The following is a 26,575-nucleotide window of genomic DNA, read 5'->3' as shown; positions in this document are numbered from 1 at the left end:
GGCGTATGATTTGGGTAAACATACTGAAAAAAGGAGCCGGTCAACCCATAATTTCTTGTGGCTGGAATTTTTTCTCTTGGATAGTTCTATTCAGGGCAGGTAATTTTTTTTTGATTGGAATGCAGACAAAATTGCAATATTGTACAGTGTCTATATAGAACATATAGTAAAAATAACTGTGGTCTTTGGCCAAACGCTTTGCAAAAGGTAGCAGTTGGTAGTTTCCAGCCACAGATTCGAATTGGCCAGGGTCAAAATCTGTCATTAGAGATAAAACCTTGAAGTGAAGGCAGTTTTGATGTTTGAAATATTTGTTGATGTGAGTTTGTGATTAACAAGTTTAAGAATGGTATGTTGCAGAAATTCTGGCAGATGCGAATGTAAGCTTGATGGCATCATTTTCATATAACTGCTTGAAATGCATATATGCCACTATCAGCATTGAGCGTCTCGTGAACTGTCAAATGTCTTATAGGCCTCACACAGTTGAAAATAGTGAAAAAAGTAATCGGTTGACAGGTATTTTTGTCCAGCTCTGCAAGTAATACTTGAAACTGAGTACAGAATGCAAGTGGCCATTTGTCTCTATCCATTCCCCTAACATTTTAAGGCCAGTTGGAGATATGGCTAATTTGGGCTGAAATGTCATGTATTTTCGCGGGCTGAAATTATCTTTCAGGTGGCTTGTGGATTTAAAAATCTATGCTTTGTATGAAGTTTACTATGTATTTTATTTCTTCTTCAAGTAAGATGTAAACCGGTATCTTTTTATTTTCAGGTCTGCATCTCGTAAGATATCGGAAGCCGTCTGACTTGGCCACATCGCTCGGAAGTCTGAAGTACTAGAAAAAACCGCCATCTGCTACCAAAGCGTATGAACGACTCTTGATAGTCATTTTGTTCATTTTTTAAACTTTTGGTTGTTTAATGTCATTATAGCATAATACGTCAAGCTTTTTGAATAAAATATTGAGCATTAAGAATAAATCTATTTTTGTTTGCAACTCGTACCTGAATTATAACAGTCGCAGGTGAGTAAATAATTTAATCACAAATTTGTTCCAGTCTACCTGGAACAACTGATACGGGGACTGGAAACCGGCATTTATCTTATCTTATGCTGTCGTCCAATCGAAGCGTATGCCGTAGGTTATTCTGCTATTACTCAAACACTTACGCCTTACAGTTTAACTCGTCCTTTCAGTGAAAATCTGGGAAAGCATTTGTTGATTTTTTTGTTGAAAACAAAAGTTCTGCCATGAAATTATTGCCTGCATCTGTTTTTAAATGGAAAATATCTACATTAATGTTACTTTTCGCCCTGTGAAAATGGCTAAATCTAGACTTGTCTTACCCAGAGAGAAAGATGTCGTTTTTTACATGATATTTGCCTTGTTGATTCAGAGTATTTAGAACAAAAAAATTAGGACATATTTTAATGAAAATAGCAAGTCAAAACTGTAAACTGTTGCCTGAAAATATTTGTTTATGATATTGCTCTGTTCTTCACCATTTAAATGCGTGTTAAACCTAGATGATTTTCTGCAGTTTTATCTAAAAGTTTGGAATACTAAATGTAACTTCGTTGTCGGCCTTTTTTTTAAAAAAAATATTGTTATTTTAATTTAAATACATTGTACTTTTCACACATCAGTTTTAAGATTAAATTTATTAAACTAATTTTTGGAGTTTAAACAACAGTTTCGTTTGAAACATTCCCTACGTTCAAGAAGAATGTTTGTTTCTGTATGTAGAAATCTGACATTAAAAACAATAATTATAATTATGGCTCTACAAGATTAAGAAAAGTGTCAGCTTTCTGTTATTTTCCAATTTTTTTATTCAAATCCAACAAAAATCGGCCCTTTGATAAAGGTTTGAAGTTACGTGGTAAAATATTTCTTCAGGGAAGTGAGCTCGAGTTAATTCGTAATAATTAAGCATATCACCACATGCAGTCGCATGCTGTTTTTGCTTCAGAATGCCTTTAGATCAATCTCTGATCATCTAATTATATATCGCCACTTAACATGTGACTGGTAAACCCTTTGAACAATAAGTGTTATAGCTCCATGATTAACATGAGGTAATATGCTAATTACACGCTAATCGATAGTGGCGAAAACAAAACGGTATGGACGACAGCATAATACAGATAAATGTATTGATTTATACGGAGTTTCTACTCCCCGTATTAGACCTTCCTGAGTCTACCAAAAATCGTTTGAGTCTTTGACTATTCCAGAAATTTATATATACACCCCCACCCGTGTTGAAGCAGTTTTGTTTTGGGACAGGGTATGTGATTAACAGATAAAGGGAATATGAGGTGTCTGGAGGGAGGAGGGGGCTGTATTTTGTTTTGTAGTGTGGAAGCAGTTCTCAAGCTGCTAGTCAGGAGGTAGCTTAAGATCTTCAGCTCTCTCGGTTTATATACTGGATTTGGACGGGAGAGCTGAAGTGCACTCCATAGGGAAATCATACCAATAATCGTTTCAGAAATCTGACACGCTCACGTTTGTACATTTTAAAAGAAATCGGCAGCAGCACTTTCTGATCAGTTAATATAAAGTAAAATCTACCATTGTGCTAAATTTTACGCATTAAAACCCATAATTGATGGCAGAACTACCTGACAATTTCGAACTGGTCTGAAACGTTTACTCTACGCCGCCATCTTGCTCCTTTGAAATACGAGACTGACCTTTCACCCGCACGAACCGCTAAGAGAGCACTCACATGTGCCGCTTCGTATTTGAATTTGCATCAGCATCCCGGTGGCACAAAAACTTGGGAAAATGGTTATTTTTTATTGAAATTGATTTGAATTATTACTTTCATAGATAAATCCTTAAGAAAACTTGTATGTATAAATCATTTCTTTTGTTTACAAGGTGCTCTAGAGACTCTACATGTGTATTTTTAGCGGCTCGCGCTGTTACGTCATGCGAGAATCTCGTTGTAGCTATTCAACAATGGCCGCCGAAATGATGCTGATCTAGCAGTGACTTGTAAAAATCGGCGATTTTATTGTAAGATTTGCTTCCAGAATTTGATAAATGGTGTTAACTGATGTAGAAGTGATTACTTTATCAAGATATCCATACATCTTCGTTCAAAATTTCAGTTGACTACGTTTGCGACGAAAAGTTGGACAACTTTTTATTTTGGTATGGTTTCATAGTAGGCCTGGTCCAAAACTCTAAAGCCGCAACTATGAAAAAAATAAAATATAAAAAAGCGGCATTTAGAGTTTTGGAAGCCAGGACTAGTCAGGAGGAGGTGTGTATAATTTTACATATTATACTCGACATCACTAATCCCGCGTCACCACTAATTCCGTGGTATTTGAGTTTCGCTGCCTACGTGGTATTTACATGTCGGAAGTTTGTGACCTATTTTACGCATGCCATAGGCGAAGGAGCGAGTTCAACTTTGGGGGGGGGGCAAACCTTTTCGACGGGGAGGGGAGGGGGTGGGGTGCAAGAGATTGCATTCATGACAAAGCCTTGTCCAGGGGAAAAATGGGCCATAGGCCCCCTCAAGCCTCTGTGTTTTAGCAATCATTGAGTTATTATGGTGATATGCATAAGACTAGGTGCTGAACTGTCTGCAGCTTGTAACTTAATCGGGCAAAATATGTATTGTTCTTATCAGGTGTGCCACTTTTTACATTCTTCTGTTGAAGCCCTGGACATACAATGAAATAGCGCTGATTTGTCTAATTGTGATATAAAGTTGTGGAAGTATTATTTCCCTTGAATGGACATTGAAAAACATTAATACATAACGTTTACATACGTAAACAGGTTAAATACTTACATCGTTCTTGCAGATGCTCTAACCGGAACTGTAGTGATTGTGCTCAATATTATATTCTTTTTATAAAATGTAATAAAATCCTTGGCGCGTACAGGGTTTTAGTATACATCTTATGGAAAGAGAGAAGTCAGAATGCAAGGAAAGGCCAAATGCAAATCAGAAATCAGGTTGAAAAGGCCGAATTATATGATACTAAGTAAATGTTTTATTAGACTGCAAGTTATATCTCTTTTCCAAAATATTGGGGGGACCAAACTATAGTTCGCTCCCCCCCCCCCCTCCTACCTTAAATTACGGGAAGAGTTCTGTTCCGGGTACCATATACTTACATTTTTCTGATGCTGTTGTACGCTGATTGGCTATCAGGTGTGACGTTGTCATGTGTTGTAAAAAGCATTTCCGATTTCCGGAGTAAACAAATAACGCTTACTGGAGGAGAACTATTAATGAGGCCATTTACCATGTAGTTTGTTTGTTTTTGATCGATATTTTAATCTATACAGGAACATTCAATCCAATGTATCGATCAAACCCTGAATACCGGTATTCGATACATATCGAGAACCGGTACGCACCCCTACTGCCTAGAGGATAATTTCGATAGTGCCAATGTAAACAGATGATATAAAACGTTCAAGCTGGCGTTTAATGACTTTTTAGTGTGTCTGTTAGTTTGACTTAGATAGCTTTTCAATGTTTGAGTAATATTTAGTGCTTTTTAACCTTTGATAGATTGACTGACACAATTGTTGACCTATACCACGAAATTAGTGATGTGACGTCACATGATGACAATGGCTGACTATTGTTGTTCGAAGTACACATGGATGTTTCTTGAATGATATCTGATTTATTTGCATACAGTTATTGATGCATATGACATGAAATATTGTGGTAAAGACAAGAAATACTCTGCTGCGTTGTTTCCTATTTCATGTCGATACCTCGAATGTCAGCGACATTACAGATGGACGGTATAAATGGGAGCCGAGGGGAGGGGGTATTTAGACGATCAGATGGAGAGGGGTATGAATTTTTTAGGAAGGGATGGGGTAATTTTGAGGTAACCAGGTGTGGAAGGGGTAGGGTGGGGGGGTAATTTTCTTCCAAAAAACGGCTTCCATGGGGGAGGTGGGGGGTATTTTCTGGAATAGCCCGTTACACCAACAGTAGAAATGTCACACTTAATTAGCTATATAACTAAATCTATATAAAGCTAGAATTAGCAAATATCAAATTAGCCGCTGTCTATTCGATGGGGAAAGCCTGTATCTTCCCACGGATCATCCTACAAGGCGATTTGAGCGATATCGTCGCTTTAAAGTTGAGCGATATCGTCGCTTTAAATCCGAATCCCCGAGTTTTTCAGCGAGTTATTATCTGTTTACTTAAAGTTGTAAAACTTAATGCATATTCTAGATTAAATTATGGATAAATCCATAGTCAACCCCGCCTACTCGCCTGTCAAACTTCAGCCAATCATAGCGTTAATATCCCACAGTGTCAGTTGTAAGCCGCCGCCATTTTGAAAATTTTCAATCGACGTGTAAAAAGCCGATAAACTTAACGAGAGCATGATCTTATGCAACAATTGTATATTATTCTTTCATTTTATTAAAGATTACTTCAAAATTTATTTCAATTACCATGATTACGATCAATTTCTGTAAATGAATTGCTCGGGTACTGTGGATAAAAAATGATTTCGTGGACGTCAGAACTGCCGTACAAAATATTGTAAAAAGATCGCCATTACTTACGAGTTTGGTATTATTTTCGAAAAAATAAATAAACAATTAAATTAAATGTATAAATCTGAACAAGTTGATGCAAAAATCAGGCATTATAAAAGCACGAGAATCGAAACATGAATGAAAAATTTCACGGCGTTTTGATCGTGCACCTGTTAAATTTACGAGTTTCGGACATGTAAATTTCGGATAAAAATTTAAAGGCGACTTTTTCATAGATAAGTTTATACTTTATTTAGAAATTCATTAAAATTATAATGCAAGAATCAATTTCCTTAAATAATTACTGTTTATAAGTTACAGCTAGACCCATAGAAAGTGGATATATATAGGCAGGAAACTGAATGCTATGCCGATTCTTCTCCTTAAATTCCTCAACTTCTCCCTAAATTCTGTGGAAGGAGAAGTCACTTCTCCCTAAAATTTTGACCTAGGATGATCCCTGCTTCCTTCTAAGTTTTTCTTTCCAATTCTTTGGTCTTTACAATTATGAAACAGGCATATTTCCCAGTATAACCTGCTTTTGCCAGCTTGAGGGGATACTGTGCACAAAAGTTTGGAAGGCAGGAAGGCTGCTTGCCAAACCTTTAGAGTGTTTTTTTCTGGAGTTTCCTTGTTTATAGTTACAGTAACATAAGATATATAATATTCCTAGGAATAGTAGGTTTAATGGCATGCAGTACTTTCTTTGCTTGAGCAATTTGTGGACACATTAATATTATTTTGTGGAGAAGGCTTTAATACGCTTTCCTACAGAGGTGAAGGCCCTGGTTTCGATTCCTGCCTACTCCCATTGCTGTGTGTTCTTTGGCAAGGCAATTTATTACCATTGCCTGTACAGAGCTTTAATATGTTCATTGTTTCACAAAGTGACGGTAAATAAAATTTACATCTACCTCAAGAAGTTCCTGGCTGTTTTTCTCTCTATATATATGACTTTGAGCAGTACGTGTTTTACTTATATATTTTTATGATCTTTTGTAGACCAATGCAGATGACGGACCAAAACCTTTTTTTAGATGAAATTAGTCCGAGTATGGAGAAGACTGAGCACAGTTTAATAACAAGTACAGATACGGAAAGTATGTTACAGACCACAGAAGAGAATTTACACAAGGCTGACACGCTTTGTAATACTGTTAAAGAGAAAAGTTTTAACTGTAATGTTTGCAGCTACACAAGTAATAGGAGCAGTGCCCTTAAGAGACATATGGCTATACATACTGAAGAGAAATGCTGTAAATGTACTATCTGCGATTATGTGGGCAAGCACAGTGATAATTTGAGGAGGCATATGAGAACTCATTCAGGGGAGAAACGATTAAAATGTGCTGTTTGCGATTATGCATGTAATTCAAACAGTAACCTGAGAACACATATGAGAATACATACTGGAGAGAAATGCTTTAAATGTTATTTTTGTGATTATGCTTGTAACTCGAGCAGTAATCGAAAAACACATATGAGAATACATACTGGAGAGAAAAGCTTTAAATGTGAGGCTTGTGACTATGCTTGTAATTCAAGCAGTAATTTGAAGAGACATATGAGAGTACATACAGAAGAGAAAGACAATAAGTGTTATTTTTGTGATTATGCAAGTAATCACGGTGGTGATCTAAAAAAACATATGAGAATACATACGGGAGAGAAATGCTTTAAATGTGACATCTGTGGCTATGCATGTAGCCAAAGTGGTTATATGAAGACACACATGAGGATACATACTGGAGAAAGGCGGTTTATCTGCGATGTTTGTGGCCATGCGTTTAATTCAAGCAGTAATCTGAAAAGACATTTGACAACGCATACAGGAGAGAAAGGCTTTAAATGTGTTTTTTGTGATTATGCATGTAATACAAGCAGTTATCTGAAGACACATATGACAATACATACAGGAGAAAAACATTTTAAATGTGATGTTTGTGATTACGCTTGTAATGCAAGCAGTAATCTGAAGACACATATGAAGAAACATGAGAGAAAAACGCTTGCAATGTGATGCTTTTGATTATGCATTTTATAATTATAATGTTGTAAAAGACAGGACATGACTGTTGGTATGGGCAACAATTTGGCAAGGAAAAGGTACTTTTGAATACTGCTTTTAGAAAGTAAACTTCAATATTCAGCCAGCAGAAAGCAGATGTTACCGGCGAAATTTGCCAGTTGGAAAAAAGTTCTTGACAAAATTTATGAGACCAGTTTAGAACTACAATAATCAAGTGAATAAGAATTGGTGCAATGATAACTTACTTGCATGTGATTGATTTCTCAATATTTGTATAGTGTTCTTGTGGGTTCTTACATGGTATTATCTTATAGTCATTGGACTAGAAAGACACAAGTCACCTTGATTGTTACTGAATCTATTCTAATTCTAAAATTCAACAGCATACAATTATATTGGTATCAGAGAATCAGTTACAGTAGGCGTGACTTATTATAGCAGGGGGCAGCTTGCTGACCAATAGTCTTAATACATTACATCCACCTTTACCTGAGAAATAAATGTGTTATCAATCTATCAAGTTCACAGAAAGTTGAATCTGGCTGAAATAAAAACAAGGTAATCATTCCAAATCATGCTTGATGTTTAGGCAAGTTATAAAATAATCATTAGTTCAGATACTGTGAACATTTTTCTAAAGCAATAAATTTCACTTAGATACAAATTACACGGAACTGTCCTAAGGTAATGAGATGAATGTTCATGCCTGCAGAGGTGTGGAAATCCCAATATTTTTCACTTGTCCACGGACAAAAATCTACTTGTCCGCAGTCAAAACTTACTTGCCCAGATTTTCAACATTTTAGCATGCAAATAATTCTTTATTTTGGACAATAATCTACAAGTAGTAACAAAAGCAAACATAATAAAGTGTAATAATGTAGCTGTTTCAAAAAATAAGCTTTCGACGCTTTAGCTTGTGTTCATCCGTGAGGCCATCGAACATTTGCCATGCAAAGCCATGTGAGAAAGCATGAAACTTTCTGACTCGTACTAGCGAGCTCTTTGTGCTTTAACTGTTGACTTCAATTCATGTTGGCAGACCAAGTTGTAAAACCAATTTGTACAAAACTTTGTGATAATTGTTTACGTTGCAAAAATCACGCGAGATCGTGACAGGGAACCAATCAGAACGCAGAGAAAGAGATACTAAATTTAGACACAGTATGGTTTTCCCAAACCTTGAGAAATCGAGAGGCCCTCAGCGGGTGAAACATCCGTTTTGTACGTCAGATTCTTTCATAAACTCCATAAACATGATAAACTTGAAGCACTGTTCAGTGTTTCTAAATTATTCTTTCCTTTTTAGCTCGACTTTTCAAAGAATAGGGGAGCTATCTTACTCGCGTCGGCGTGAGCGTTAGCGTCACACAAATGTTGAAGTTTGCGTACCACCCCAAATATTTTCAAAGTCCATTGAGATATTGCTTTCATATTTTGCATACTTGTTTACCATCATGACCCCAGTCTGTGAAAAGGAGGAGGCAACTCAATCAAGCATTTTGACTGAATTATGGCCCCTTTTTCACTTTGAATAAATGTTAAAGTTTGCGTACCGCCCCAAATATTTTCAAAGTCCATTGAGATATTGCTTCCATATTTTGCATACTTGTTTACCATCATGACCCCAGTCTGTAAAAAGGAGGAGACAACTCTATCAAGCATTTTGACTGAATTATGGCCCCTTTTCGACTTAGAATAAATGTTAAAGTTTGCGTACCACCCCAAATATTTTCAAAGTCCATTGAGATATTGCTTTCATATTTTGCATACTTGTTTACCATCATGACCCCAGTCTGTAAGAAGAAGGAGGCAACTCTATCAAGCATTTTGACTGAATTATGGCCCCTTTTTGACTTAGAATAAATGTTAAAGTTTGCGTACCACTCCAAATATTTTCAAAGTCCATTGGGATATTGCTTTCATATTTTGCATACTTGTTTACCATCATGACCCCAGTCTGTAAAAAGGAGGAGGCAACTCTATCAAGCATTTTGACTGAATTATGGCCCCTTTTAGACTTAGAATATGCTTATTGTAATGTTAAAGTTTTACTCATTGCTTATATTATACTATCAAGCACTGAGAATAGTCAAGCGCGTTGTCCACTGACAGCTCTTGTTTCATTTCAAACTAGAAAATTTGTGCTTGTCCGTGGACAAACGGAATACGAAAACTCACTTGTCCGCCGTCAAAAAGTCCAGAGTCGGACATAGGAATTCCACACCCCTGGCCTGCAGTTTGAATTATGCTAATTTTAAGTTAAACACAGTCTCAGAATACTGATACAGTTTATTTTGCACATGTGACACATACCAGATTTTGAGAAAGTTCACTGCGAGATTATTTGTAACGATTCCTCTCATACAATGTTCTGACCTGTGAAATGTGTCTTCAGTGAGCTATTGTGATCGCTCACCGTCCGGCGTCCGTCCGTCCACACTTTCCTTTAAATAACATCTCCTCCTAAACCACCATGCCAATTTTGATGAAACTTCAAAGGAATGATCCTTGGATGGTCTTCTTTAAAAATTATTCAAAGAATTGAATTCCTTGCAAAACCACAAGGCCTAGGGCTTTGATATTTTGTATGTAGCATCATCTAGTGGGCCTCTACCCAGGTTGTTCAAATTATCCCCATAGGGTCAAATATGGCCCCACCCCGAGGCTCACATGGTTTATATAGACTTATATAGGGAAAAACTTTGAAAATCTTCTTGTCCAAAACCATAAAGCCTAGGGCTTTGATATTTAGTATGTCGCATCATCTATTGGGCCTCTACAAAGACTGTTCAAATTATCCCCCTAGGATATAATATGGCCCCGCCCTGGGGGATCACATTGTTTCTATAGACATATATAGGGAAAAACTTTGAAAATCTTCTTGTCAAAAACAAAAGAGCCTAGGGCTTTTTATATTTGGTATGCAGCATTGCCTTGTGGTCCTCTACCAAGATTGTTCAAATTATTCCCCTAGGGTGAAAAGAGGCCCTGCCACAGGGTTCCCTAGTTTTACATAGACATATATAGGAAATTTTTTTAAAAATCTTCTTGCCTGAAACTGCAAGGCCTATGCTTTTGATATTTGTTATGTTGCATTGCCTAGTGGTCTACTACCAAAATTGTTCAAATTATGCCCCTGGGCTGAAAGAGGCCCTGGCCTGGGGGTCCCAAGTTTTACATAGACTTATATAGGAAAAAACTTTAAACTTCTTCTTGTCTGAAAGTTCAAGGCCTATGCCTTTGATATTTTGTATGTATCATTGCCTAGTTGATCTCTAGCAAGATTGTTCGAATTATGCCTCTACCCAGGTTGTTCAAATTATCCCCATAGGGTCAAATATGGCCCCACCCCGAGGCTCACATGCGAAAAGAGGTCCCGCCCAAGGGGCACTTGATATATGAGTTACATAGGAAAAAATACTTCAAAAATTATTAGATCATAGTTCCTAGACTGTTTAATTATATTTTCCTGATGACCCCAAGTGATAAGGGGTCACCCGACTGTGACCTTGACCTACTGACCTACTTTCTTGTTTTTTAAGATACAGCCTTGAAATTTGGATGACATGTACAATTTTACACACAAATCTTAAAACTGACTTTCAGTGACCATGAATATGACCTACTGACCTATTTTCTTGTTTTTAAAGCGTTAGCAAAGAAATTTGTTTAAGCAAGCATCTTCACTCAGGTGAGCGATATAGGGCCATCTTGGCCCTCTTGTATATTAAATTCTGTCTGTTACATCTCATGTCTGCATACTTTTTCATTTTTTTTTGTTTATTGTCCTGTTGTCTAACTGTTATTGCTTTTACCTTTTAAAGAGAGAACGCATCATTTTTATGTTTTTCAGTGTGAGGAAGTTTATTTTTGGCCGTTCTGTTGAATAACAGTGTAGCTGGAGCTGCTCCTGTTGCTACCTGTGGTGTCGTCCTATAAGCCATCAGGAATTTGTAAATTTCAGTTCTCCAGTTTTTCTAACTTGAAATGGCAGCTTTTAAGCTTTTTCCTAGAGTTTTATTGAAAATTTCCACAAGTCCTGCAGCTTGCGGGTGGTACAATGTACGGTGTAACGCGGTGGTGTTTTATTCCATTTCATTTGAAAAATTCTGTGATTTCAGCTAATACATGTACCATATTTGGCGCCTTGTCAGCTTTTATAGTTTCTGGTAGTCCATGTGTTGCGAAAATATTATTGTTCTTGATGTTGTATTTTTGATGATTTCTGCTTCTGGAAATCTAGAGTAGTAGTCAATGACTACAAGAATATGTTCTCCCCCGGGGAACGGTCCAGTAAAGTCCATCCCTACAGTTTGCCACGGGCAGTCTGGTAATTTCGTAGGTGTGATTGTTGGTTGTTTTGTTGGAGCAGAGTTTTTATTTTGTTGGAGCAGAGTTTAGCTGGCATTGTTAGCAAGTCCTTATAAATTCTTCTTTTTCTGACTCAATACCTGGCCAATACACTTTTTCTGTTAACATTGGTTTAGTCTTTAAAATTCCCTGGTGACTTTCATGCACTAATTTTAACACTTCGCCTCTCATAGCCTGTTGAATAACTATTCTGTTTCCACGTATTACGATATTGTTATGAGTAGACAGTTCTCTGCGAATTTTGAAGAATGTTTTGAATTCTTCAGTTCTCGGCCATTATGCACTTGATTAATTCCTGTGTGAATTTGTCCTGAGATTACTCTTTATCAATTTGATCTAAGGTCATGGCTTTTCGCACTGAATTTTCACACACACATAGTTTAAGTATTTCTCGGTAATGTTTGAGTTTCACATTTTTTAGCTCACATGTCACAAAGTGACAGTGTGAGCTTTTGTGATCGCGCAGCGTCCATCGTCCGTCCGTGCGTGCGTCCGTGCGTAAACTTTTACTTGTGACCTCTCTAGAGGTCACATTTTTCATGGGATCTTTATGAAAGTTGGTCAGAATGTTCATCTTGATGATATCTAGGTCAAGTTCGAAACTGGGTCACGTGCGGTCAAAAACTAGGTCAGTAGGTCTAAAAATAGAAAAACCTTGTGACCTCTCTAGGGGCCATATTTTTCATAAGATCTTCATGAAAATTGGTCAGAATGTTTACCTTGATGATATCTAGGTCAAGTTCGAAACTGGGTCACGTGCCATCAAAAACTAGGTCAGTAGGTCAAATAATAGAAAAACCTTGTGACCTCTCTAGAGGCCATATTTTTCATGGGATCTGTATGAAAGTTGGTCTGAATGTTCATCTTGATGATATCTAGGTCAAGTTCGAAACTGGGTCAGCTGCGGTCAAAAACTAGGTCATTAGGTCTAAAAATAGAAAAACCTTGTGACCTCTCTAGAGGTCATACTTTTGAATGGATCTTCATGAAAATTGGTCAGAATGTTCACCTTGATGATATCTAGGTCAAGTTCGAAACTGGGTCACGTGCCGTCAATAACTAGGTCAGTAGGTCAAATAATAAAAAAACCTTGTGACCTCTCTAGAGGCCATATTTTTTATGGGATCTGTATGAAGGTTGGTCTGAATGTTCATCTTGATGATATCTAGGCCAAGTTTGAAACTGGGTCAACTGTGGTTAAAAACTAGGTCAGTAGGTCTAAAAATAGAAAAACCTTGTGACCTCTCTAGAGGCCATATTTTTCACAAGATCTTCATGAAAATTGGTCTGAATGTTCACCTTGATGATATCTAGGTCAAGTTCGAAACTGGGTCATGTGCCTTCAAAAACTAGGTCAGTAGGTCAAATAATAGAAAAACCTTGTGACCTCTCTAGAGGCCATACTTTTGAATGGATCTTCATGAAAATTGGTCAGAATGTTCATCTTGATGATATCTAGGTCAGGTTTGAAACTGGGTCACGTGCCATCAATAACTAGGTCAGTAGGTCAAATAATGAGAAAACCTTGTGACCTCTCTGGAGGCCATATTTTTCATGGGATCTGTATGAAGGTTGGTCTGAATGTTCATCTTTATGATATCTAGGTCAGGTTCAAAACTGGGTCACATGAGCTCAAAAACTAGGTCACTATGTCAAATAATAGAAAAAAAAGGACGTCATACTCAGTTCAAAACTGGGTCATGTTGGGACAGGTGAGCGATTCAGGACCATCATGGTCCTCTTGTCTTGATTGAGTGTTGACCTTGAGAGAATATCAGCTGGATTGGAGATACCTGGCTGATGTTCTACTGTGAAATTGTAGCATTGTAGCCTCATCATTAGACGTGCTGGCAGTTTGTGTGTTGGTTTAAAGATGTTCAGCAATGGGCGGTGATCTGTGAGTAGCTTCTACCTTTTCAATAACGTCCTTACCCAGAAATTGTTTTATTTGTTGTTTCACATGTTCACGCATTTTGAATGGAATGGCACATGACCCCTATTGATTTTGAGGTCAGTATGTCAAAGTTCAAGTTTACAGTGACCCGGAACAGTTAAACGGTTTCCGGATGATAACTCAAGATTGCTTGGGCCTAAGATCGTGAAATTTGATGGGGAGGTTGATCATGACCAGCAGATGACCCCTACTGATTTTGAGGTCAGTAGGTCAAGGTCACAGTGACCAGGAACAGTAAAACGGTTTCTGGGCGATAATTCAAGAACGTTTGGGCGTAGGACCAGGAAAACTGATAGGGAGATTGAACATGACCAGTGGATGACCCCTATTGATTTTGAGGTCATTTGGTCGAAGTTCAAGGTCAGATTGGCTAGAAACAGTTAAATGGTTTCTGGACGATAACTTGAGAACGCTTGGGCCAAGGATCATGAAAGATGATAAAGAGGTACATCATGACCAGCAGATGGCCCCTATTGATTATAAGGTCAGTAGGTCAAAGATCAAGGTTACAGTGACCCGGAACATTTAAACCGTTTCCAGACAATTACTTGAGAACGCTTGGCCTAGGATCATGAAACTTGATAGGGAGGTTTGTCATGACCTGTAGGTGACCCCTATAGATTTTGAGGTCTGTAAGCTAAAGGTCAAGGTCACATTGACCCAGAACAATTAAATCCTTTCCGGACAATACCTTGAGAACATTTTGGCCTAGGATCACGAAACTTAATAGGGAGGTTGATCATGACCAGCAGATGACCCCTGTTGATTTTGAGGTCAATAGGTCAAAGGTCAATGTCACATTGAACCAGAACAATAGAACTTCTGTTTACAGTGAGCAATTAATTTCTGTTCCTTGTGCAATTACTGAATGCATCAAGGGGGGCATTTCGTGTTCGACGAGCTCTTGTTGACTGAGCACTTGAAATTTTTGTATCACCTGATCTTATTTTCCCATATGTAGCACGATCCAAACAATTCACTCTAGACCCAGAATCAATATGTAATTAACATTCAGTTCCTTCAGTTTCTACTTTCACAAGAGGAGACTTATTTTGCGTGTTTAATTGAAATGTATAATCCTCTGGGAGTTCATCATCAACTAAACGCACTTCTACTTTCTTTGATGCTTACTTATCTTTTGCTTTCTTACCTGATCTCTTACACTTGTCTATGTCGCATATATGACTCAGGTGAGCGATCCAGGGTCATCATGACCCTCTTGTATTTCTTTTTTGTTTGCCTCATTATTTGTCATTCTTTTCTTTCCCTTAGACACTTTTTACACATGTCAGCATTCATTGCTCTCAAAACACTATACTCCTGTTTGCGTTGTTTGTCTCGCAGTTCCTTTCAACCTTTCCAAGCTTTCCTCATAACCTGTTGTAGTTTACTCTCTGGCATGTCATCAAGCCAGTTTGTCATCTCAACTCCGTTGTGTTTCAGTCGTTGAACTGATAAATGATGATGTATTGATGCACTTGTCCTACACCACTTACTTACCCAATTCTCCAAAATGACACAACTTAAGTTTGTCACATGTGCATAAGCTGTTCTTTGTAGATGGTTTTACATCAAATTTACCCTCCGGCAAAATGTCAACCAATTGTTTGTTGACAGTTCTTTTCATGGCAACTAATTTTAGAGTATTTAGTAGAATTTCTTGACATGGTCTATGCTTTGCTTATTATTAACTTTTTGGTTGTCAAAAATGGTCTATATACATGCAACGTTGCAGATTTCATGAGGATGTGAGTGAGTGTTGATATTCCATGACCATTGTACTTCCCAGATCTTGTTCACACATTTCCAGAAAATGCCTTATGTCATTTATCTCTCTGTACAGCTTGACGTATGGTACTTTGTTGCCTGTAAGTAGACCCGAGTGGGGTCAAAGATCAAGGTCACAGTGACCCGGAACAGTTAAACCGTTTCCGGATGATAACTTGAAAACGCTTGGGCCTAGGATTATGACAGTTGATAGGAAGGTTGTTTATGACCAGCAGATGACCCCTGTTGATTTTGAGGTCAGTAGGTCAAAGGTCAAGGTCAAGGTCACAGTGACCTGGAACAGTTTGACTTTGACATTGGCTTACTTCTGTGACAAGGCCGTATTGTGGGAGTATAATTCGTCACTCCTGTGATAGCTCTAGTTAATTGTTTCTGCAGTTTCATTGGCCAGTCTGTTGATTCCTAAGCTGAGGACATCTCCGGAAGAGAGCATTTCTGTGGTGTCTAGGATCTTCCGCTTTCTTCGGGTAGTTCAGTCCCGGTTAAGTCCTTCAGACAGCTGTCCAGATTGAACGATTTGGCCAAATAGTGACCTTCATCAAATATGGTTTGTACTGTCGTGCTTTAAGGCAAGTCTGTACTACGTAGCTGCTTACCAAAAGAGTTGCTTAGAAACTGTCTTAATGACACTGTACTTTTTCAACCACATCCTCAAGTCTGCTTAGTTAAATTATTCACATACGCAAGTTGTCATTAAAGGTACCATCACGATTGTTTGTTTCACATGCATGTTGATTTATCTGGGTTTTTTTCAGTATGTTTGTGATTATTTCAAATTCTAAGGATTTAGCTTCATTTTTCAATAATATTGGATTGAAGTTTGTAGCTCTCACTTCGTAATACATTTGTATTTTACAGTCTTATGCCTAAGGTTTATTTTGCTCCAGTGATTTGGTTTCATTTTTGTGCCCCCCCCCCCCCCTCCAATTTTTTTGGGAGCACTTAGAGTTACCGTTTCAGTCCAACAGTCTGTCAGTAGTATAATAATTGTTTGTGCGGAAACAGTTTAACCTAATTTAACATTCAGTCCCCGGTCCAAACCAACCAATGCTGGACAATTAAAAACCCACAGGTTTCAAACCGACTAAAAAGTTTTAAACACATATAATATAATGAGTTTACAGAATAAAATATATTGTTTGAAAGAAAGAAAATTTACTGATAATATAAATCCTCACTATGTTACAGCAAAAAACGGGAAAAGAATGATAATGGCTACCTGTTCGTCTTGTGGAAAAATGAAATCAAAGTTTGTTAAAAGTACTATCACAGCAGGTAATTTAGATATTCATAAAGCAATGTTACCTTTATTACCTAAGAAAGGTGTAACACTCCCAGGATATAATTATTGTGGACCAGGAAATCCTTTAGATAACGGACCCCCTATTAACGAACTAGACGCAGTATGTATGGACCATGACTTTTGCTATGACAGCGGTGTAAAAAAGGGTACATGTGATAAGCAAATGCTTTCCAACTTAAATAAAACTAAATCAAAAACATTTGGAGAAAAGATTGCAAAACATTTAATTGTAAAACCTGTAATTAAAACGAAATACAAACTTGGGCTGGGACATAAGTCAAAAACGGAAAAGGGGTAGAGTATACCCCGGAATCACTGCAGAGCCGGTAACTCTGAGCTACCGCTGGAGCGATGAATTAGCAGAAGAATTACACAAACCAATTAAAAGAAAATTTAGGAAACGAAGAGTGATAGTTAATGATATTGATGATACTTGGTCAGCTGATTTAGTTGACATGTAAGCTTTTTCAAAATACAATAAAGGAGTTAAGTACTTGTTAACCGTTATTGATATATTCAGTAAATATGCTTGGGTTATTCCATTAAAGAATAAAACTGGAGAATCTGTTACTGAAGCATTTAATAAAATAGTTTCAGAAGATAGAATTCAGGGACGAAAGTCCCCGAAGACTGCAAGGATTCCAACAAATTTATGGGTAGATGAAGGAAAAGAATTTTATAATAAAAAGTTCGAATCATTTTTGAATAAAAATAAAATTAACATGTACCATACATTTAATGAAGGAAAGGCTGTAGTTATTGAAAGATTTAATAGAAGTTTAAAAAGAATAATGTGGAAATATTTTACAGCAAATAATACTAATACTTATTTAGATAATTTGCAGGATATGGTTGATAAATATAACAAAACAAAACATTCTAGTATAAAAATGACACCAACCGAAGCCAGTAAAAGCTTAAATAAAGGTACTGTTTACTTTAATTTATATGGTAATTTAAAGACATCAAAGAGTAAAGCAAAATTTAAAATTGGTGATCGTGTCCGCTTAAGTAAGACATTTTGAAAAAGGATATACACCAAACTGGACAGAGGAAATATTTATAATTTATGGAATTAATAATACAACTCCCAGAACATACACTATTAAAGATTTAAATGATGAAATAATTCAAGGTTCATTTTATGAACAAGAACTTTTACCTACTACACAAGAGGTTTTTAGAATGGAAAAAGTTATCAGACGAGACTATAAGAAAAAAACAAGCTTTAGTAAAATGGAAAGGTTACAATGAAAAATTTAATAGTTGGGTTCCGTTTAGTGATTTGGAAGAAATTTAAGTTGAAAAATATTAATATTAATTATATAAATGAGTAATAAAATCTAATTTCTAATAATAATGGATAGAAACAATAGATCAATTAATTATTCACTTAACTAAACTAGCTGCTGCTTACAGAAAAAATTATAATTTTGTGGGAGAGTAAGTACTGGGTTATATATTAACAGCAGGTATCTTTGGTTGCTCAGCTGCATTAGCACTTGTTCCAGCTATTCCTATATTTGTAGCAGTTGCTGGCGCTGTTCCAACAATAATTACCATATTTACTAACAGACTAAAACTTGACGACAAGAAATTTATTTTAAAAGCACATCATCACAAAATAAAACAACTAATAACAAAAGCACGGATTGCAGCTTTAGCTGTTCATGACCCTAATGATCCTGGAAAAGTAAATAAAGAAGAAGAGAAAAAAGTTATTCAGGATATTTTTACAATACTATTAGAAATGCAGAAAGAAAAAAAATTATTCAACACCTCTTGAAATGCATATGAAGGAATTTAAACTTAACGGATATAAAAGTAAAAAAGAAGAAGAGTTGTATTAAAGGTTATTAAAGATTATTAAAGATTTATTAAAGATTTTTTCTATAAGTATTTTATATAAATGAGAAAAATTATATCAATTGAAGGTAATATTGCATCAGGAAAAAGTACGTTTTTAGATATTATTAAAGAATATAATCCTAATTTTAATATAATTCCAGAACCAATTCACGAATGGCAAAATGTTATGGATCCAAGTTATAATTCATATAACCTTTTTGAACTTGCTGCTCAAGAACCTTCAAAAATATTTATTTCCTTTTTAGCTAACAACTTTAAACAGTCATATAAAAATGTTATCTTCTGCTAAACAGTTGATGGTGTTTCTGTCCTTGAACGTTGTTATTTAACTAACAGTAACGTTTTAAACAAAACAACATCACGACAACGGTGTTATAAATGACCCCGAGTGGGCAGTATACAATCTTTTCTTAACTGATCATATTATAAAACCATACGGAAAAAACCCAATTGATGGATTTGTTTATGTTAAAACTGACCCAGAAATATGTTTTAAAAGACTTCAAAAAAGAAACAGAACGGAAGAAATAGAGTTGGTTTAGATTATTAGAAAACTACACAAATTACACGAAGAATGGTTAAACAGAATGTCTCAAGAAGGTATTAAATTTTAACAGCTGATAACAATTTAGAAAAAATGACTTTAAAATCTTATTCAAAAGATATAGATAATATAAACAAATTTCTCAAATCAATATAATTTCTTTAGGTGCGTTTTTAAAGATTTTTTTTTCTATAAGTATATTATATATAGATGGTTAATAGAAAGATAGATAGAATGATTATGCCAAAATTATCTAGCACTTTAGGAGAAATAATGAATCCAGACAAAATTCATATAAAAAGTTCTTAAAAGAAGAAATGTTATTAAATCAAAACTTAATCAAATAGTTAGCGATGAATATAAAAATCATGTCATTGATAAATTACAAAATGTTATAGATCCTTATCTTTTAAAAAATAATTTATTTGAATGGGACTGTGGTTGTCTATTAACTGAAGAAGAAAATGCCGAAAGGTTATGTGATTGTCCCAGACCAAATAATATTCGAAACAATCCTAAAAAAGTTATTGCAACCAATTATGATACTAATGAAGAAAAAACATATAAAAGCACTTATGCAGCATCCAAGACCTTAATATTAATTCAGGGTTAATAACAAGTGCTGCAAAGGAAAAAACCAAGTTAAAAGTGGAATATCAAAAACCAGTGGAAAAAGATATAATTTAATATTTTAATTCTTCTTAACTTTATTTATTTTATTATTTTTTAATCTTTTTTCCTTAGTGATTTTTTTTCTAAATATAATATATAGATGGAAATTGAGAGATCTAAAAAACAATATTATAAGAAATTTGAAATTAAAATTACATATAGACAAGATCCAAAGAATCAATTATATTTAACTATAAACGACTCTTATGAAATACTTAAATCTGAACTTAAAACTTTAAAAGGAAATAAAATAAACGTTGTTTTAAAAATAACTTTTGCAAAATGGATAAAACTGATACAATATATAATCAGCTTATTTTCAATCAAAGGCTTTAGAATAATTAATACAAATGAAATAAAAACACTTTACGTCAAGCTTTTGATGAAATAATAATAGAATTGGTAATTGGATTTCTGAAGGAAGTGGCTGGAGAATAGAGTCAGTTGATGCTCATTATATAAATAGATATAAGTATAGTCCACTGGCTGCTTCAAGTTATTTAGAATTACCAAAACCATTACAAAATTCAATGAAAGGATTAATAAATATAAAGAATGATGATAACGAATGTTTTAGATGGTGTCATTTAGCTTACAAATTTTCTGTTAAAGAAAACCCTCATAGAGTTTCAAAATATAAAAAACATATAAACGATCTTGATTATACTGGAATTAAATTTCCTGTTACATTAAATCAAATACCTAAAATTGAAGTTTTAAATGATATATCATTTAATATATTTGGTTATGAAGAACCTACGGGAATTTATCCATTGTACATATCAAAATATCAATACGAAGAACACTGTGACATGTTGCTAATTACTAATGATAAAATAACTGATGACGACTGTAAGAGGGCTAAAGCCACCGCAGTTCAACATTATGTTTGGATAAAATACTTTAATAGATTAATGAATAACAAAACAAAAAATACAAACAAGAAACATTTTTGTAAAAGTTGCTTACAACATTTTACTCCAGAAAGAATATTAAATGAACATATTCCAAATTGTTTAGCTATTAATGGTATCCAAGGTGTAAAAATGCCAAAAGAGGGAAGTAAAGTACAATTTAAAAATTATCATAAAGGTTTAGCAGTACCTTTTGTAATCTATGCTGATTTTGAATCAATAACTAAAAAAGTTTTAACTGCTTTACCATCAACTGAATCTTCATTTACTGAACCATATCAAAAGCATATAGATTGTGGTTACGGCTATAAAGTTGTTTATTGTTATGATAACAGTTATACTAAACCAACCCAGATTTACAGAGGTCCTAACGCAGTTTATAAAAAATGCTTGAGGAAGAGGAATATTGTAAAGAAATATTTAAAGAACATTTTAACAAAGATTTGAGAATGTCTAAAAAAGACGAAATTGAATTTAAAAAACAAAAGTTTTGTCATATCTGTGAAAAAGAATATATAGAAGATTCAATCAAAGTAAGAGATGAAAAACAAAGTTTTCCAAACGGACCAAAGGTCCGGGATCACTGTCATATAACAGGAAAATTCAGAGGAAGTGCTCACTCAGAATGTAATATTAATTTTAGACTAACACACAAAATTCCTGTTATTTTTCATTATTTAAGAGGTTATGACGGTCATTTTATTATGCAACAAATAGGAAAATTCAAAAAAGAAATTAATGTTATTCCTAACAATATGGAAAGATATATGGCATTTATGATTTCCGACTTGGTTTTTATTGATTCATTCCAATTTATGTCTCAATCATTGGATAACCTAGTAAAAAATATTCCAGAATTTAAATACTTATCTCAAGAATTTGATAAAAATATAGCGAAGCTGGAACCTTCGGTTACACTAGAATTATTAAAGACAAAAGGTGTTTATCCATATGATTATATGGATTCATTTAAAAAATTCAAAGAAATAAAATTACCTTCTAAAGATTTTTATTCAATTTTAAATGAAACACACATATCTGACAACGAATATGAACATCCTAAAAATGTTTGGAATAAATTTAAAATTAAAACAATGGGAGAATATCATGATCTATATTTAAAAACTGACGTATTACTTTTAGCTGATGTATTCGAAAATTTTAGAAAATTATGTTTAGAGTACTACAAATTAGATTCCTTGTCATTATTTAGTAGTCCTGGGTTAGCTTGGGATGCAATGTTAAAAATGACTGGAATAAGTTAGATTTAATAACTGATATTGATATGTATCTTTTTATTGAAAAGGGACTGAGAGGAGGAATAAGTTATATTTCAAACAGATACAGTAAAGCAAACAATAAATATATGAAAGATTATGATCCTAAACTTGACAGCAAATACATTATGTACCTCGACGCTAATAACCTTTACGGTTGGCCATGTGTCAACCTTTACCCTCTGGAAACTTTAAATTTATATCCGAAAAACTATTCAAGAAATTAATTGCAAAAGGTAAAACTAACTTTATAGTTGAATTGTGATCTTGAATATTCAAAAGAATTACATAAACCCACAACGATTATCCTTTAGCTCCTGAAAAAAAAGATACCAGATCAATGGCTTTCTGACTATAGTAAAACTATTAAAGAAGAATTTGAAATAGGAAAAAGTAATGTAAAAAAATTAGTTCCAACTTTAATGGAAAAAACAAAATTATGTAGTTCATTAAAAAATCTTGAAACTATATACACAATTAGGGTTTAAAAGTAACAAAAATACACAAATATTAACTTTTGACGAAAGTCCTTGGTTAAAAAATATATTGATTTTAATACTCAAAAAAGATCTAAAGCAAAAAATTCATTTGAAAAGGACTTTTTTAAGTTAATGAACAACTCTGTATTCGGTAAGACGATGGAGAATTTACGCAAGAGGGTTAATATTAAATTAACTCATGATGAAAACCTTTTATTAAAATATATAGCCAAACCTTCATTTGCTAGTTCAACGATGTTTAACAAGAATTTGTTTGGTATTCATAGAATAAAAGAAAGTTTGTTATTAAACAGACCTTGTTATGTTGGAATGTGCATTCTAGATTTATCAAAATATTTAATGTATGATTTTCATTATAATTACATTATGGAAAAGTATGAAAACTCAGCAAAGCTTTTATTCACTGACACTGATTCATTATGTTATGAAATAAAAACCAAAGATGCATATGAGGATTTTTATAAGGACAAAGATTTATTTGATAATAGTGATTATGATAGTAATTCAAAATTTTATTTCGACAATAATAAAAAAGTAATTGGAAAATTTAAAGATGAAGCTGCCGGCATTCCCATTGTTGAATTTGTTGGATTAAGAAGTAAAATGTATTCATATTTATTAGAAAACGAAGTTAATATTAAAAAATGTAAAGGAATTAAAAAATCTTGTTGTTAAGAAAACAGTAGTTCATAAAAATTACAAAGATACTTTGTTTAATTCAACCCAAACTAATCATCACCTTTAAGTTATTCGTTCTGATAAACACAATCTTTCCAGTTATGTTATAAATAAAACATCTTTATCATGTTATGACGGTAAAAGATATATTCTTGATAATGGTATTGATACATTAGCTTATTCTTAAATTATTCTTAATTAACTCTTAAATTCATTCTTAAATTAACTCTTGAATTATAGAACCATAAATTGTTAACTGAATATTCATAACGTTTAAAGAATTAATATAAATAACATCATTTATTTTAAATTTATTAGCATAATTAATAGAAATAGATTCATTTTTTCTGTTATTTTTTGCATTGTAACTTTGAAGAATTACATTTTCTTTATTTTTTAGTTGTAATTTAGCTTCTCCTTTATCTAATTTAATTGCATCAACAAGAATAATTAAAATGCAATTAAAATTAATTCTTACATTATTGCCATTTTGAACTAAACCAGGACTAGCATTTACAGTTTTCCATTGAAATAATCCACTACCGGTATCTTGAGTATAACATGTTAGAAACAATGGAGGTTTTCTTATTAATTGTCTTTCTATTTTATTTACTTTTTCATTTATATTATTAAATATTCCCATTATATTAATTATTCCAGTTAAATAAAAACACAGTAATTAATAAAAACTAAAGATTAACTCAAAAGTTTGTTTCTATCATAAAATACATATTCATCCGATATGTAGAATCTGATGTAACTATCTGTCAAAAGCGTAAAATTTATTTCTGTAGATGATGAGCTGTCATAAGGATGAATGTCAAACATTGTCCCTTGTTTTAGATAAATTTTAATTTTTTTCTTATACATAGATATTGTTTTGTCCGATCCAATGTCAAAGTCCTCGGCTACTATATTTACATTATAGGTAAATATACTAAGAAATGAATCAAAACCAGCATTCCACCACCTAAATATAAAATATGATATTGGGCTTTTCCTCCGTTCATCTTTAAACCCGGCCCCCGATAATAAAATCTTAATATCTATTATATAAATTCCGGCTTTTTCGACTATAAACACACCTTTTAAAAGTATATCTGGTACAGCTATTTTATGTTTTTGGTTTATTTGTATAAAATCTTTATAATCTACGATATTTCCAGATCCTAACTGAAATGCATTTAAATAGTTCAGACCGGTCATATTTTCATATGTTGAATGTATCCAGGCACCCAGACGGTCAAATACTTTTTTCATTTTTATGTATTCATGAGGACTGTATTTAAACCTTGGATCTGTTTTCATAAAAACTGTTATATTCAAAAAGAAACACTTCATGTTTTACTTTTCTATTTCTTTTTCCAATTCTTCTCTATCTTTTCTATCTTTCTTTTTAAGTTTAAGAATTATTTCAGCTAAATCATCAAGTCGTTTTGTTGTAGCAACTTCAAAAGCAGATAAACTATCAACAACACCCTTTGTTCTAGCTAATTGTGTTTCTTGTTTTAGAAAAACATTTTTTACTTTTGTAATTTCTTGGGTATTAGTAGAAATTTCTTGAGTATTAGCAGTAATTGATTCTCCTTGTTTAGTTGATATTTTCAACTACAGAGTCCAGATCATTTATATATTTTTTTAATTTTATTATTAAATTCGCTGATATCTTTTTCTAACATTTCTGTAAGTGTACTTAATTCCGCGTACTTTAAATTGTGGCGTGTGTCAACAGTACTAATCAAGTTCGAAGTTGTTTCTCTTAAAATTTTCTAGCTGATCATTAATTGTGTTAATTGCTTTAGCATTAGCAGTAATTGAGTCTCCTTGTTTAACTGATTTTCCAATTACAAAGTCCAGTTCATTTTTATGTTTTTCAACTTTAGCATTAAATTCATTAATATCTTCTTGTAATTTTTTTGTAATATTACTTAAGTCTGCATACTTTAAATTATGACGGTTGTCAACAGTACTAATCCAAATTCGAATTTGTTTTTTAAGTCATCTATTTTAGAATTGAGCTCTTTTTTAAGGTTATCTAATGCTGTGTCATGATCATCACCTCTTTGTGAAGCTGCCTTTTCCAGTTCAGATTTATATTCTGCAAGTTTATTTGAAATGTATCAAGTAAATCTTGATTTCCTTTTACCATTTCAGTATTTAGTTTATTTACTTCTGTTTTGATTTCTAACTGATACATATTTTGTAACTTTTTCTCAGCTTCATTATCTTGTCTTTTAGTTCTTCATGTTTAATCATACTATCTTTTAATTCCATATGTTGCTTGTGTAAAATGTTTAAATTGACTCTAAATACTTCTTTTATGTTGTCATCTGTCAAATCAGATTTCTCTTCAAGTTCTTAATAGAATCAACTATAGCTTTCATTTCTTCTCCGAGTTTACCTTGTAATTGAACTATTAATAATGAAATGTTTTTTAAGTCTTTTGTTAAATCTTCAATATTCTTTACTTCTTCTTCTAATGTCTGTTTTATAGATTTGATGTCTTCAAGATTATAGTCATCTATTACACTTTGAACTTTTTTATACATAAACCGTCTTGAAACTGCATCGTTGGGTTTATCTGGATCTCCTAGGTTGATTATTTCATTACCTCCCATATCTAATGCTCTGTTCATTGTGTTATCAAGTTCCTTATTTTTGTGAAGATACGATTCCGTTTCCTTTTTAAGTTTTTTGAATTGTTTTTTAGTAGCATAATCACTTAAATCAATATCAATTTAACTTTACTTATCTGTCAGGTTCACTTATTTGTTCTATATTATTAAAAACTCCCATTATATATTACCTAGTAAAGTTTTTTCTAAAAAACTTCCTTGGTTTGTCATATATAAGAAATCATATTTTTGATTTGTTGCATTAGCAAAAGATTTAGGGTTAATATTTTGTTCATTACAAATCATATCATTTTCTCGTTTACCTGGACTTTCAAACAAGATATAATGTGAACAGTTAAAACGGATATCTTTTGGTGTTTTATAGTAAGACTGACTTAAATAAATAACACAACAGTTTTTGTGACGTCCTTGAATAAAGTATTTTGTTACAGTACAATCGCGATCCTACGAAAAGCCAAGGGACCGGCCGTTTTTTTCGTAAT

At 33.7% G+C, this 26,575-nt stretch overlaps 1 protein-coding gene across 2 annotated transcripts; it reads left to right on the top strand.

Moving 5' to 3' along the window:
- Positions 1-873: 873 nt before the first annotated feature.
- Positions 874-8,860, top strand: LOC123538820 (zinc finger protein 681-like). Of its 2 annotated transcripts, none has more exons than XM_053530595.1 (2): positions 874-1,031; positions 6,558-8,860. In XM_053530595.1, the coding sequence occupies exon 2, from the start codon at positions 6,562-6,564 to the stop codon at positions 7,573-7,575; it is 1,014 nt and encodes a 337-aa protein (XP_053386570.1). In that variant the 5' UTR covers positions 874-1,031; positions 6,558-6,561; the 3' UTR covers positions 7,576-8,860. The 2 variants fall into 2 exon arrangements, with proteins under 2 accessions (XP_053386570.1, XP_053386571.1); XM_053530596.1 differs by lacking the exon at positions 874-1,031 and adding an exon at positions 2,795-3,032.
- The last annotated feature ends 17,715 nt before the right edge of the window (positions 8,861-26,575 follow it).

This window comes from Mercenaria mercenaria, chromosome 18, assembly GCF_021730395.1.
Source record: "Mercenaria mercenaria strain notata chromosome 18, MADL_Memer_1, whole genome shotgun sequence".
In the NCBI taxonomy this organism is placed as follows: Eukaryota; Metazoa; Mollusca; class Bivalvia; order Venerida; family Veneridae; genus Mercenaria; species Mercenaria mercenaria.
This window is presented reverse-complemented; position numbering and strand designations above follow the sequence as displayed.